Source organism: Gigantopelta aegis, chromosome 6 (assembly GCF_016097555.1).
Source record: "Gigantopelta aegis isolate Gae_Host chromosome 6, Gae_host_genome, whole genome shotgun sequence".
Taxonomy (NCBI): domain Eukaryota; kingdom Metazoa; phylum Mollusca; class Gastropoda; order Neomphalida; family Peltospiridae; genus Gigantopelta; species Gigantopelta aegis.
The window spans coordinates 57,755,496-57,771,669 of record NC_054704.1 but is presented as its reverse complement, the minus strand read 5'-3'; the positions used below and the strand labels follow the sequence as shown (position 1 = coordinate 57,771,669).

The following is a 16,174-nucleotide window of genomic DNA, read 5'->3' as shown; positions in this document are numbered from 1 at the left end:
GGTCTAGAATGTGTGTTTGTGAAAGGGGTGGGACGTAGCCCAGTGGAAGCCTGATGCACATTGGTCTAGAATGTGTGTTTGTGAAAGGGGTGGGACGTAGCCCAGTGGAAGCCTGATGCACATTGGTCTAGAATGTGTGTTTGTGAAAGGGTGGGACGTAGCCCAGTGGAAGCCTGATGCACATTGGTCTAGAATGTGTGTTTGTGAAAGGGGTGGGACGTAGCCCAGTGGAAGCCTGATGCACATTGGTCTAGAATGTGTGTTTGTGAAAGGGGTGGGACGTAGCCCAGTGGAAGCCTGATGCACATTGGTCTAGAATGTGTGTTTGTGAAAGGGGTGGGACGTAGCCCAGTGGAAGCCTGATGCACATTGGTCTAGAATGTGTGTTTGTGAAAGGGGTGGGACGTAGCCCAGTGGAAGCCTGATGCACATTGGTCTAGAATGTGTGTTTGTGAAAGGGGTGGGACGTAGCCCAGTGGAAGCCTGATGCACATTGGTCTAGAATGTGTGTTTGTGAAAGGGGTGGGACGTAGCCCAGTGGAAGCACATGATGAATGTGTGTTAGTGAAAGGGGTGGGACAGCATTGGTCTAGAATGTGTGTTTGTGTGAAATTGGTCTAGAATGTGGGAAAGGGGTGGGACGTAGCCCAGTGGAAGCATGATGCACATTGGTCTAGAATGTGTGTTTGTGAAAGGGGTGGGACGTAGCCCAGTGGAAGCCTGGCACATTGGTCTAGAATGTGTGTTTGTGAAAGGGGTGGGACGTAGCCCAGTGGAAGCATGATGCACATTGGTCTAGAATGTGTGTTTGTGAAAGGGGTGGGACGTAGTCCAGTGGAAGCCTGATGCACATTGGTCTAGAATGTGTGTTTGTGAAAGGGGTGGGACGTAGCCCAGTGGAAGCATGATGCACATTGGTCTAGAATGTGTTTTGTGAAAGGGGTGGGACGTAGCCCAGTGGAAGCCTGATGCACATTGGTCTAGAATGTGTGTTTGTGAAAGGGGTGGGACGTAGCCCAGTGGAAGCATGATGCACATTGGTCTAGAATGTGTGTTTGTGAAAGGGGTGGGACGTAGCCCAGTGGAAGCATGATGCACATTGGTCTAGAATGTGTGTTTGTGAAAGGGGTGGGACGTAGCCCAGTGGAAGCATGATGCACATTGGTCTAGAATGTGTGTTTGTGAAAGGGGTGGGACGTAGCCCAGTGGAAGCCTGATGCACATTGGTCTAGAATGTTGAAAGGGGTGGGACGTACCCCAGTGGAAGCCTGATGCACATTGGTCTAGAATGTGTGTTTGTGAAAGGGGTGGGATGTAGCCCAGTGGAAGCCTGATGCACATTGGTCTAGAATGTGTGTTTGTGAAAGGGGTGGGACGTAGCCCAGTGGAAGCCTGATGCACATTGGTCTAGAATGTGTGTTTGTGAAAGGGGTGGGAGGTAGCCCAGTGGAAGCCTGATGCACAATGGTCTAGAATGTGTTTGTGAAAGGGGTGGGACGTAGCCCAGTGGAAGTCTGATGCACAATGGTCTAGAATGTGTTTGTGAAAGGGGTGGGACGTAGCCCAGTGGAAGCCTGATGCACAATGGTCTAGAATGTGTTTGTGAAAGGGGTGGGACGTAGCCCAGTGGAAGCCTGATGCACAATGGTCTAGAATGTGTGTTTGTGAAAGGGGTGGGACGTAGCCCAGTGGAAGCCCGATGCACAATGGTCTAGAATGTGTGTTTGTGAAAGGGGTGGGACGTAGCCCAGTGGAAGCCCGATGCACATTGGTCTAGAATGTGTTTGTGAAATGGTGGGACTAGCCCAGTGGAAGCCTGATGCACATTGGTCTAGAATGTGTTTGTGAAAGGGGTGGGACGTAGCCCAGTGGAAGCCTGATGCACATTGGTCTAGAATGTGTGTTTGTGAAAGGGGTGGGACGTAGCCCAGTGGAAGCCTGATGCACAATGGTCTAGAATGTGTTTGTGAAAGGGGTGGGACGTAGCCCAGTGGAAGCCTGATGCACAATGGTCTAGGTGTTTGTGAAAGGGGTGGGACTAGCCCAGTGGATGCACATTGGTTGTAGAATGTGTGTTTGTGAAAGGGGTGGGACGTAGCCCAGTGGAAGCCTGATGCACATTGGTCTAGAATGTGTCTGTGAAAGGGGTGGGATGTAGCCCAGTGGAAGCCTGATGCACATTGGTCTAGAATGTGTGTTTGTGAAAGGGGTGGGACGTAGCCCAGTGGAAGCCTGATGCACATTGGTCTAGAATGTATCTGTGAAAGGGGTGGGACGTAGCCCAGTGGAAGCCTGATGCACATTGGTCTAGAATGTGTGTTTGTGAAAGGGGTGGGACGTAGCCCAGTGGAAGCCTGATGCACATTGGTCTAGAATGTGTGTTTGTGAAAGGGGTGGGACGTAGCCCAGTGGAAGCCTGATGCACATTGGTCTAGAATGTATCTGTGAAAGGGGTGGGACGTAGCCCAGTGGAAGCCTGATGCACATTGGTCTAGAATGTGTGTTTGTGAAAGGGGTGGGACGTAGCCCAGTGGAAGCCTGATGCACAATGGTCTAGAATGTGTGTTTGTGAAAGGGGTGGGACGTAGCCCAGTGGAAGCCCGATGCACAATGGTCTAGAATGTGTGTTTGTGAAAGGGGTGGGACGTAGCCCAGTGGAAGCCCGATGCACATTGGTCTAGAATGTGTTTGTGAAAGGGGTGGGACGTAGCCCAGTGGAAGCCCGATGCACATTGGTCTAGAATGTGTTTGTGAAAGGGGTGGGACGTAGCCCAGTGGAAGCCCGATGCACATTGGTCTAGAATGTGTTTGTGAAAGGGGTGGGACGTAGCCCAGTGGAAGCCTGATGCACATTGGTCTAGAATGTGTGTTTGTGAAAGGGGTGGGACGTAGCCCAGTGGAAGCCTGATGCACAATGGTCTAGAATGTGTGTTTGTGAAAGGGGTGGGACGTAGCCCAGTGGAAGCCTGATGCACAATGGTCTAGAATGTGTGTTTGTGAAAGGGGTGGGACGTAGCCCAGTGGAAGCCTGATGTACATTGGTCTAGAATGTGTGTTTGTGAAAGGGGTTGGACGTAGCCCAATGGAAGCTTGGTGTGCAGTTCATCTAGAATTGATCCTCGTCAATCAGTCAAGTTAAGACTATTTCTTGCTCCAGCCAGTGCACCACTACTGGTATGTGCTATCCTGTCTGTGGGATGGTTCACATAAAAGATCCTGTGCTTCAAATGGAAAATAGTAGCGGGTCTTGGAATCTTATAACATAAGGTCTTCCCACACACACGATTCGAGTCTGTATGGCAAATAGCATGCAACAAGTCAGTGCAATAAATCGTATAATGAGAATGCCACTTAAGCAACATCACATCATCCTTTGAAGTATTTTTGCATTGCCCTACAAGGTGACAAAGTTGCTTCTAAATATTATTTAACTAGATTCACTTCAGCAGATACTTTTAGGATACCATCAAATGTTACACCTTGTTATATTTTGCCAAAAATCATATGACATTAATTTAGTTTTTTCTGCTATCATAGCCAGAAAAAATACCCCACCCCAAACAATAGATATAAAGAAAATAATGTTCCAATTTTTGAGTATAAAATAACAGCTCATACCATGTCCCATGCAAAGTTTGCCACCCAGTAGATGGTTGGGTTTATTCCACTGACAAACTGAAGATGTTTACTGCTGGACACTCGCTCTTCTATAAGGAAGAGCACAAAACTGGCTGGGATGAACGACATGGCAAATATTACACAGATTGCCACAACCACATCGATGAAACTGTTTAATCTGAAGAAAAAAGAAGAAGAAATGATTGTTTTTGCACTTTATTAAATATTCCAAATTTGACATATACACATACATGGTAATATTTTTTAGAAATAGATGGAAGAAATATGTTGTAAAACGAAGCTCGACTAATGTGATGAGGTTTTTTTAGACATACGAGGTAGCACAGCATAAACTACCACATAGTGAATATTAAAAATAATTTTTTAAAATAAAATTAGAATAAGTAGAAAATGCAGATGAAATAACATTTACTTAAAATATATATTGGTCTTTGCCACGGACAGAAGTTTCGGTAGTGCAAATGCTACTAAGGTCAACAATAAGACATTGTACATTGTCATCAACAAGGCTGGTACATCATATATACTGTAAATCAGAAAATGTCAACAAGCATAATGCTAAATTTAAAGAGACGTACAACAGAAAAACCTTTGTGCATTTATTTTGTGATTATCTGAACACACAACAATGGTTACATTCTACTGATTAAACCAAAATGATAGCAAACAACAAGTTAGTTAGCATGCACATTACTGCAATTATTTCCTACATTTACATTGTCTGAAAGTTGCATGATGTCAAACTTGATCAAAAGTATTGTTTCAACTGAAGATTTATATTTTTTGGTTTCTGATATGACAACCTCACTAAAATTTTATGTCACTAATATGTCAATTATTTGAATTTCGCTAAATTTAGAGATTGCTAATATTTTATTATTTACAGTAAAACATATCTAACCATAAATATTTTACTATGTTACATTTGTGAAATAGTACAATATTTTACTGTCAGTTTATAACAAAACAATAGTGCCAGTATGACCTTTCATATACTTTAGCTACCACTAATACCAAAGTTATAAATCTGGTGATGTAAAATAGTATACTGTTACCAATTAGCATATTGTATGCACTTTCTCCGACAGGACAGATCACAGTATCTGATATTCCAGATGTGAATTTGAAATGAAAAATAGATCTACCTACCAAAAGCAATTTATGATTATACCAATTAGAAGAAAGCCAATACTCAATGTTTCCTGGTTAACTCACATGCTATTTTCACTGAACTGTGCTTCTGTGTAGTTCATGGGGTGGTTCGAGGTGGAGATCCCATAGTCTGATGGGTCACTTTCTGAAGGGAGGTAACTGCGCAAGATGAGGTTGTTGAGTACACTCATGTATATGACCGACGAAGCAAAACCTTTGTTGTTGAACCAGACCTGATTTAGAAATACATACTGACGATGAAATCTGTGGATGTTTAATCAGATCTTCACGACATGTCAAGATCCAGTAACGATTCTGTCTGTATGTAGTACAATACAAATGTTATACTTTTGAAAATTAAATATCAAAGCAAACATTTTAAATAAAAAATCAGAATTCATAAGAAAAATATTTTTACTCCTAGTTATACTATTGTGGATAAAAAATAATACTGTACGGTTTGCATTGTTACTGTTTGCAAGTTCTCGTTTCCAGTCTTGTTACCGTACCAACCATTTAATATAATCAGCATTGTGAATTAAAATGACTTTATCTGTTGTGTAAGATGATAACACCTATTATTCAGTTCAAAACCAAAATGTTTGAGTGTTTTAGATTACTGTAACAGTTATGACTAACACTAATTACAAATACCTCACTGGCAACAATTAATTCCCACTGTCCTACCTTAAAACATTTTTCAATAATTAGCTAATTCTTTAAAAAAAAAAAAAAAAAAAAAAAAAAAGTACCATGAATTTAATGGACACCATTTTTGCAAATAAAACTTTGACCAACATTCCCAGCATTGGCAATATTTAAAAATTATAGAATAAAATAGTTCCTACCTTAGCAATGTCCTGTTTGATAAAATCTCTCGTGACATTTTCCAGGTCTGTGAAGAAGGTGTTGTTTTTGGGAAAGACGTCCGTCCCATTGTTGGCAGCTCGGGTCAGTCTGTCAATGACCGACATCATCTGGGTTGTATTCAGCTGAGCTATGGCATTAGTCTCACCAAAACTTAGACCTCCATACCTGCCAAGTAATTATAAATTGTTCAACAGCATAATTTTCACTGACAACTACTATAATGTTAAGCTTTATGTCTAAACACCGTTATCTTGAGTTATTTGGTCCGGTCTCTCTAACATCAAGATAACAAAGTTTGACTGTACTTTCATCATGGTTTGTTCTAGAAATATAGATATTAGAAGAACAGGTGTCAGCCCTTGCAATTTGTATTGGTATTAATTTCATTTCAACTTATTTTCGTGCTTATATCCAATTAAGGTTCAAGCAAGCTGTTCTGAGCACACACCTCAGCTATCTTGGCTGTCTATCCAGGACAGTTGGTTAGTTGTTAGTTGTTAGTGAGAAAGAAGAGGGTGTAGTGGCCTTACACCTACACATTGAGCCCTTAAGAACTTGCTCTGGGTGGAAGTCGGTACCGGGTTGCAAACCCTGTACCTATCAGCCTATAGTCCAATGACTTAACCACGACGCTACCAAGGCCGGTCATTGGTATTCATCAATGCTAATGTAAAAGCTGAAGTAAGACAGGGGACAATATTTCAAAATCTTGGGTGACCAGAACTCAGATTTTCACCTAGGTAACAGATTGTTTGGTTATGCAAATTATATTTGCATAGCGAATAAAGTTTTGATAATTCTGAAGTTTGTATCTGTAAATTTTAGAATGCATCGGTTCACCACATAACTGATTTGCAATTCGCATGCATTTAAAATTGTGTAACTGACACTTGAGAACTGGTATTGTCATTTAAAATATAAATACCAAAACAAAGTGTATTTAAGCTATACCAACTTACTTATGTTCTGGTGAGCACAATACATTATTTTTATTCCTAATTTATAATATTGATAATATTGAACCACACAAGGGAAGTGATCTCTTTATCATATAATCTAAAGCTTGATAAAAAAAATTGTAAACTTTATATGCAAGTATAATTCCAGTCGGCCATTACTCGATATTCAAATGACGTATGATATGTGACACAGTGTCTTTTTGAATGACATCAAATGTGAAAAACATAATTTTTGATATCCTTACATAAACATAAAAATTACCTTTTTGTTTTTAGAACACTACTGAAATGTTTTTGATTGGAGTGTCACTGTAGTATGTGTGTTTACATGTTAATAAACGTGGAGCCATGACCCAATTAATTTATATCACACTGATCAAATTCTGAAAGCATGTGACATGAAAGATATTACATTGAGTTATTTTACTGGACACACTACGTATTACATGATACAAAATGCTGACCTCTTGTAAATATATTTGTTCATGGTTTTGAGGAGCCAGTCGGTGATGTTTCGTCCTGTCATATTGTACATGTGGTCTGTTGTTGGCAGGATTCTCATCGACGGAGTAGGACCTCCAGCGCCTGACAGATAAAACATAACCGTATTAAATGTTATAGCACAACCAACACTAATATCTTCATATATGCAAGGGGTAAAGTAATGCAGACCTCCACAACTCATTCCCTCACACACATATCTGTTCCTGCTTTAATCATATCTCTCACCCCCCCCCCCCCCAACCCCCCACCCCCAATTCCACCAGTGTGTCAACATTCACCTCTCAAGATCTGTCATGATTTCTACTTTCTTCTTCCTCCAAATCTGTCATGGTGTCAGATGATCCTTTTGGGGTGAGACTTTCATATAGGCCTAGTGCCTGGATAAATAGATGATATTTTGAACAACCCGATGTAATCGAAAACAGTTTAAGCCGATGTATGACACTGTGTTTATCAGTAATATTCTGCTTACCCGCAGGACAGGTCTGCATGCCTGAATCACAGGAGCAGTCTGGCGAGTCCACCGACAAGTTCCCCGTCAAGGCAGGACGAGCTGTCCACGATGGTGGAGCAGGACTGGCAGTACAGGGATAATCACTGAAAGCACAAAACAGGTACTCCGTTACACACATACACTCAATGAAAGCACACAACAGGTACACTCACACACACACACACACACACACACACACACACACACACACTGTATACATGTATAGGTATCCAGTACAGGGATACTCACTGAAAGCACACAGCAGGTACTCAGTTACACACACACACACACACACACACACTGTATACATGTATAGGTATCCAGTACAGGGATAATCATTGAAAGCACACGATAGGTACTGTTACACACACACACACACACTGTATATATGTATAGGTATCCAGTACAGGTACTCAGTTACACACACCAGTGTTCTTGCTGGGTGAAAATTAAAGGAGGGCGGCCGCGCAGCACCACACCCTTCAAAAAAAATAAAAATAAAAAAATAAAAAATGGGGGGGGAGGGGGGGGGGGGGAGCTTGGTGGTTACCATGTTGTTGTGTGTTGATAGACTTTGTGGAAAGACATACTCCTTATTTTGATTACAAAAGGTTTATACGAAATACATGCAAACTCGTCTTTTAACTGAACCGAAGATGTTATCGGTCTGATATTCACTGGCAGTTCCAGTTTTGCTGAACTGATCAAAGTTTTAATATTATTATTTTAATAAAGATTTCAAGATATACGAAAAACAAAAAAGACATTTGTGTGATCCCCTAATGTCGAAAACATTTTTTGTTATTCCCATCTTCATCGAATGAATCGATCGCTGTGATAAAATATTATCGCCAACTGATAAAAAGTTTTGTTTTTGTAGTGGCGGTGTATATATTATTTGGCACCCAAGATGAATGATTTTAATGCCAAACACTACCACTTCCGTTGATTTTATAAGCGGTGATATCCCCCCAAAATGAAAAGTTTACAATATGTTATAAGAACTGCTGAATAAACAGAATGACAAAAATGACAGAAAGTAAAAATCGTCAGTTACAATCAATTATATCTGTAAGTGAGAACAAAATATCAGACGACAGTTAGTGGAAACAAAAGATAGAGTGACCGTTCTGATCACGTGACAAATTTGGCGCCAAATAAGTGGGGTTTTTCCAGTCGGAGATTGCCGAATCCATAAAAAATAAAAATGTTTTCATTGCTCAAATAAAATATAACTTTTATTGTTTGTATTAAACATACAAATGGATACAGGTATAGGACAAAATAGAGGCTGTTAAAAATACTATTAAATTATGTTACGGTAACCGTCGTAAAGGTTTCGTCAGTGCTTTTTCGTACACAACGCGGCTTGTTTCCTTTGATGTCCAGTGGGCAGACTGATCGTTGTGGGTTTTTTATGTGTGGAAAAAAGTGTGCATTTGGAAATAGCGGAGATAGGTGCTGGAAAATATAGTAGGGTGCTGGAAAATAAAGAGGGGGCACAAAAAAATAAAGGAGGGCGGAGAACGTGAAAGGAGGGCGGAAAAATGCAATAGCAGGGTGGGCCGCCCCGCTTAAATGGACCAGCGAGAACACTGCACACACTGTATACATGTATAGGTATCCAGTACAGGGATACTCATTGAAAGCACATGACAGGTACTCAGTTACACACACACTGTATACGTGTATAGGTATCCAGTACAGGGATACTCACTGAAAGCATACAACAGGTACTCAGTTACACACACACTGTATATGTGTATAGGTATCCAGTACAGGGATACTCACTGAAAGCATACAACAGGTACTCAGTTACACATACACACTGTATACGTGTATAGGTATCCAGTACAGGGATACTCACTGAAAGCATACAACAGGTACTCAGTTACACACACACTGTATACGTGTATAGGTTTCCAGTACAGGGATACTCACTGAAAGCATACAACAGGTACTCAGTTACACACACACTGTATACGTGTATAGGTTTCCATACACATATAGATATCCACACCTTTATCATTACATACTGGTATTCCTGAGAGAATATTTTTATACAAGAATTGTTTATAATTTTCGGAGTGAATTAATTAATTTATAAGAGTCACAAATTAAAAACAATTGTGTGGCATAGTGAAACAATTTTATACTAAATTTGTGACTTATACATCAATAAATTTACATAAAAAAGATAAACAGTTCTTATAATTACAAACAACAAAATTTATTTAGTTAAAAATACACATATATCAGTTTTTAACGTCTTTTCCATAACCTGTTTTACGTAATGATGTCATTTTCCAAGGTTATCACATTAAAGTTTTTAGTGATGTTGTCCAATCAGAATATAGTAAATTGTACAACATTGTAAACTTTGTAATTATTAAGTGTTGACATCTGTAAGTGATCAAATGTACCCACTTTGTTTCGTCCCTGGATGTTTCGTACACACTACTGTTTTATACCCGAGATAATTTGTACCCATGTACTCTTAGGACACATTTTATGTTGAATTACACAATGGTAATATTTGGTCCGTCTTAGTTAGTTGTTCGCTTGAGGATAGGAAAGAAAGAAATGTTTTATTTAACGACGCACTCAACACATTTTATTTACGGTTATATAGCGTCAGACATATGGTTAAAGACCACACAGATTTTGAGAGGAAACCCGCTGTCGCCACTACATGGGCTACTCTTCCGATTAGCAGCAAGGGATCTTTTATTTGTGCTTCCCACAGGCTGGATAGCACAAACCATGGCCTTTGTTGAACCAGTTATGGATCACTGGTTGGTGCAAGTGGTTTACACCTACCCATTGAGCCTTGCGGTGCACTCACTCAGGGTTTGGAGTCGGTATTTGGATTAAAAATCCCATGCCTCGACTGGGATTCGAACCCAGTACCTACCAGGCTGTAGACCGATGGCCTACCACGACGCCACCGAGGCCGGTTTGAGGATAGGAAGATAGGATAACATATTAACGTGCCTATATCCAATTAAGGTTCAAGCAAATCTCTCCCGGGCACAATTTCAGACAGAAGTAATTTTAAGTATATTATTGCATTATAATTATGATATTTGAAGAAATGGCTATTTAATATCGATTTCAGTGCTATGCAATGCCAATGTTTTATTTTTTAATTAATGTATTCTTTAACAATTTGTTAACCTCAATAAAAATATTATAATCACAGACCTGTCAACCTTTAGTTAAGAGAAAGCAGATGTGTGTTGAAAAAGTATGAGTGAGAGACTCCCGCAGAATCCGGGAGGGTTGACAGGTCTGTAATCATAATTGTTTGAATTGTATATTACTGTTTAGCTATGCAACATTAAGTTGTACTCGTCATTTACATAATATGTGGATTGATTAAATATCGTCAAATATCGTAAAGGTTGTTTTTAAAAAAAGAAATTACCATCTTTCCGTGCCCACAGTAAGCATGTTTGAACCTTGGAAAGAAAACCCAGTTAAAATACCTCAAGCAAACATCTAAGACAGACCAAACATTATCACTGTGCAATTCATCATAAAACATGTCCTAAATGTACTGTAACCGATCAAACAAACGTTGAAATGGTCATCCCAAAATTATCGAGACAATTCCAGTATATAAGTAGATGGTAAAGTTATAAACAGACTACACTTTGCATTTCAAAAACATCTTACTACTCACGGCAGAAGATTATCCTTAGAGTTTGGATTGAGACATCGATTTCCAATCCATGGCTTTGACAAAAGCATTGATTCTAGGCTGTTGGCCATTGTTACTTCTCTGTTGTCATTGCTAGAACAAGAAAATATAACTGATGATTTCATTAAGTTAACATTCTAAAGTAAAATACTCAATGAAAAAAGTTAAATACTTAAAACTAGTGCCTGCCGACATGCAGATTAGGAGGCATTTGGCTATACCTATTTCCACTGATTTACACAACCCCATAAACAATAAAATATTGCTCTATTTATGCCTCAACCTGAAGAACATGGACAAAGGGGGTGGGGTGGGGGAGTGCATACATGGGTAGATGACATGTTTGACTTTATTTAAAAGGGAATTTGAGAACTAGAACTCAAATTAAATCATAACAGTTCAAAAGAAAAAAACCCAATTATTCAGAATAAAATAAAATAATTGCATTAAATTCATTTAATATTATTAACTATATATATTGAAAAAATACATTGATATTTTCAACAGAAAACAACAGCCAGTAGACTATGGCCTGCATTGATATTTTAACTTCTGCACTACACACTTTTAATGTGTATTCGAAACTGCGTTCACAAACGGCTGACAATGTGTTCTCATCACACCACTGTGCATGGTACTGTGGGATCACACCACTGTGCATGGTACTGTGGGATCACACCACTGTGCATGGTACTGTGGGATCACACCACTGTGCATGGTACTGTGGGATCACACCACTGTGCATGGTATTATGGGATCTGAGAAAGGGAACATGCCTATTTGAAAAGTATAGCAGCATGTCTTCTGCAGCAGAACAGTTTCACATACCTGGTTAGTAAACTAATGTAGAAAAAAAAAAAGAGTTGTAGAAAGTGGAATGTATTAAGTGATATACTGACCTGTAGAACATATAAAGAAAAGGATCTCCCTTCCTGGGTATGTATTTCCATGGGTGCAGCTCTAGTTCTGGTTCTTGTTGGAATGGTGGCAGTATCAGTGAGAAAATCAATGCAATGCACACAAAACCTGCAGGTAGGATTATCTGAAAAACATACATAAATGTTTGAAAATAGAGAAATGTTTTATTTATTATTTAACTTAACACATTTTATCTACGGTTATATGGCGTCAGACATATGGTTAAGGACCACACAGATATTGAGAGAGAAACCCGCTGTTGCCACTGCATGGGCTACTCTTTTCCATTAGCAGCAAGGGATCTTTCATATGCACCATCCCACAGATAGGATAGCACATACCACGGCCTTTGATACACCAGTTGTGGGGCACTGGCTGGAACGAGAAATAGCCCAATAGGTCCACCGAGGGGATCGATCCTAGACTGATCATTCATCAAGCGAACGCTTTACCACTGGGCTATGTCCAGCCCCTTTGAAAATAGAGATTAACAAGTTAATGATGTGTAAGGCTTGCAGAGCAGAATTTCTCTGAAGAGGATAAAGCTGACATCCAACGTCATTAACATTTTATTGTCAACAAGCCTAGTGGGGAATGTAAAAATATATAATTATAAATCTAGTCAAATCAAACCAGTTGAGTGACAGGTAACAGTTTATCCATTTGCTTTAAATGTTAACTATAACTGATTAATAAATAAAAACTTTGGTTGCAAGATAAAGATAAAACAAAATAATCTGGAACAAGCTTTGCATTATTTTTGATGGATTGTATGATATATCAGGTTAATGACGTGACATCTAATACAGACTGTGGCTGTAGGATCAAATACTGTCACCTCACAGACTAGTCCCTTCTTGCTCCGCCTGACGTGATGAAAGCGTTTGATGAAGAGAGAAACAAAGTGTCTGGAGAGCAGACTCCAGCCTGAGAGTTTTTCTACCTTAGATGTAGAGAAACCATCATTGCCAGCAGTTTCCACATCGGATTCTGCAACAGATTCTGAAAAAACACACCAATTTTTAAGTCATGACAATTCATTCTAACAATCACTACCATTGCAGTGTGTTAACTTTAAAATTGAAACTGAGAATACAATACGTTTTATGGCACCCAGTTCTAACATAGACGTAATCATATATCAGATTTACAAAGGTTCTTAAGACAGTTTTCTAACATAGACAGGTCAACAATTATACAGTCATTATACACGTAATCATATATCAGTATTTACAAAGGTTCTTTAGACAGTTTTCTAACATAGACAGGTCAACAATTATACAGTCATTATACACAGTCATTATACACGTAACTATATATCAGTATTTACAAAGGTTCTTAAGACAGTTTTCTAACATTTGATCACAAAAGCACAGTTTTATGCTGAAGACTGTGATTTAATCCACCCCTATACCAAGTCATCTCCGCATGGTAAATTCCCCTTAACCATTCCCCACCCTGTCTTTGCCATATATCCTCATCTCTCCACCTCTCACACCTCCACAGTTAATAGATCAGACTTCTCCATTCTCCTGATAATAATTGCAAGTGAGAAATTTCAAATATGGATACTATAATGATGAAAAGTGAGTATACAAACAAGAATCACTTTTCATTTTTGGGCATGAAAATTTGCTTATTAATATTTATTAATTCCAGGATATAAACTAATAGTTCTAAGTTAGTTTAAAATAGCAAGTGCATGTACAAACGTTGGAGATTTATACTGTACCCAAATAAGCCACTGTGCATAAATGGTTGTATTGTACATAAGACTTAAATAATTGTCTTGATTTTGATTATGATTGTTATAAAATAAAACTGTGTTCAATAACAGAATGATGATTTGTTTTTAATTAAGAGGCCGGAAAGTACTGGGGAAAAGACAAAAGTATAAAAAAAAAAACTGGAAGAAATGGTCGTAAAATTTATCTTCAGGGAATAATTGGGAGGGGGCCTGGAGGAATGGCCGATATATATTTTATAATTTAAAAGCTATTTACAGCAAACTGTATTTTGTTTTCAAAATAGCCAATTGAATCTTGAGAGGTCTGTACTCTAACTCTTTATAGGGATCTGTAGAATCTACAGCAATGTATTGTTATATATATATATATATATTGCTATATACATGTACATGTATTTGTTTAACAGATAAATCAACCTCCATTGTGGGTATTTGAACCACCGACTCTCTACGTGAGTATTGATCACTCTCACTAGTTACTGTCAGTAGGGCCACTTCATACCACATTTTTAAACCAAGTCATTCCAAATGCAAGCAAGTCATTCCAAATGCAAGCAAGTCATTCCAAATGCAAGCAACTCATTCTACATATAAGCAATCAATTTATTTTAAATGCAAGCAACTCTGTAATTCCAAAAGCAAGCAAACAATCAAACAAAATATATTCAGTTACAGTAAGTTATTTCAAATGCAATGAACTGATGCCATTGGAATAAAGGCAAGCAACTGAGTATTTGCAAAAATAATCAATTAAGCCATACTAAATGTATTACAATATGCAATCAATTTTAGATATTCCAACTGCAATCAACCAAATTATTCCATGTGTATGCAAATGAATAAGTAACTGAACTATTCCATCAGCATGTAACTGATATAAGTTTGCAGATGATTTGTTTTTCATTCCCTGATGAATGTAAAATAAATAACAGGCAAGCCTTATAAATAAATGTAAAACATACTTACTAATAATATCATCAAAAGTTCACATTTTATTTTTAATTATTTCTTTGGTTTTTAAACAAAAATGTTCAACAAGACAAAATACCAATATAAAGTGACATCAACGATATTCCCTGACAATGTTATTTTTACACTCACCAAGAAATGAACAAATTTGTGTTGCTATGGCTTTAACTTGTAATGAATCTAACAGAAATTGAATTGTGTAATTTTAAAAGTTAACCGTAAACCATAAAGAGTTGAGTCATTTGTACATACCAGCAATGGAACATAAAAATGTTTGGTAGATCAATAACTTATGATTCAATGCACTAAAACGTGCAAGAAAATCACCAACTGTTGGGTCAGTTAAGCCATAGATATTTCATATTATCCCGGCCCATAAGGACCATAAGAGTTATAAATACATCAAAACATTTGTTCTCTACTTCCAGAGAGACAATTAAAAAAAAACATTTCATGTTTCTCTGTATTTTGAGTTTCAATGGAGGGGATGGGAGCAATAACTTTTAAAATCTACTTGCTTATGGGGCCAATGGATTAAAGACTTAATTGTCAACTACTGCAGATTTTCAAATAAGAAATATGCAAGCTGTATATTCAATATATTTTCCCAATATTTATAATATTTAGCTTTATATAAGAATTGTTTGTCATTTTTTGCGAATTTATCGATGTATAACAGTAAAAAATTGTAGCAAAGCGATTCTATACTAAATTTGTGACTGTTATACATTGATAAATTCGCAAAATATTACAATTTTTATAATTACAAACAGCACAACTTATTTAGTTAAAACTACACATAATTCATAAATCAGTTTCTAATATTCTTCCCATGATCTGCATTACTTTATGACGTCCCATTTGACGTAATGACGTCATTTTCTGAAGTGTTTAGTTTAAAATCATTCACTACACTACGCAATTTTATGCAGTTTGTGACAGTTGTACATTGATAAATACATTAAAAAATTTACAAACAGATTTTATATAATTACAAAGACAGGAGCTTGTGCAGAGGGTGGGTTACGCCTTGATCTAGCAAATTTTCTCTCTTTTTTTTCCAATACTTTTCTGGGGAAGCATGTCTTAACCTGTCATGAATTTCGCTAGCCAGTTTAGCCTCCCCCACCACACCCCACCCCACCCCCACCATCCGCCTGGACACACCATATTTAGTTAAAATACACATAAATTAGCTTCTAGCGTCCTTTCCATGACCT

General features: G+C 38.2%; 1 protein-coding gene across 3 annotated transcripts in view; it reads right to left on the bottom strand.

Moving 5' to 3' along the window:
• LOC121374869 (phospholipid-transporting ATPase ABCA1-like) overlaps window positions 1-16,174 on the bottom strand; it is an 83,601-nt gene that overhangs the window by 21,961 nt on the left and 45,466 nt on the right. For all 3 annotated transcript variants that reach the window (XM_041501976.1, XM_041501978.1, XM_041501977.1), the window contains 8 exons: window positions 13,077-13,240; window positions 12,220-12,362; window positions 11,303-11,413; window positions 7,597-7,721; window positions 7,085-7,205; window positions 5,640-5,826; window positions 4,855-5,024; window positions 3,619-3,796 (listed from right to left, as the gene is read on the bottom strand). In XM_041501976.1, the coding sequence (XP_041357910.1) occupies window positions 3,619-3,796; window positions 4,855-5,024; window positions 5,640-5,826; window positions 7,085-7,205; window positions 7,597-7,721; window positions 11,303-11,413; window positions 12,220-12,362; window positions 13,077-13,240 (1,199 nt within the window). The remainder of the gene's footprint in view (window positions 1-3,618; window positions 3,797-4,854; window positions 5,025-5,639; window positions 5,827-7,084; window positions 7,206-7,596; window positions 7,722-11,302; window positions 11,414-12,219; window positions 12,363-13,076; window positions 13,241-16,174) is intronic.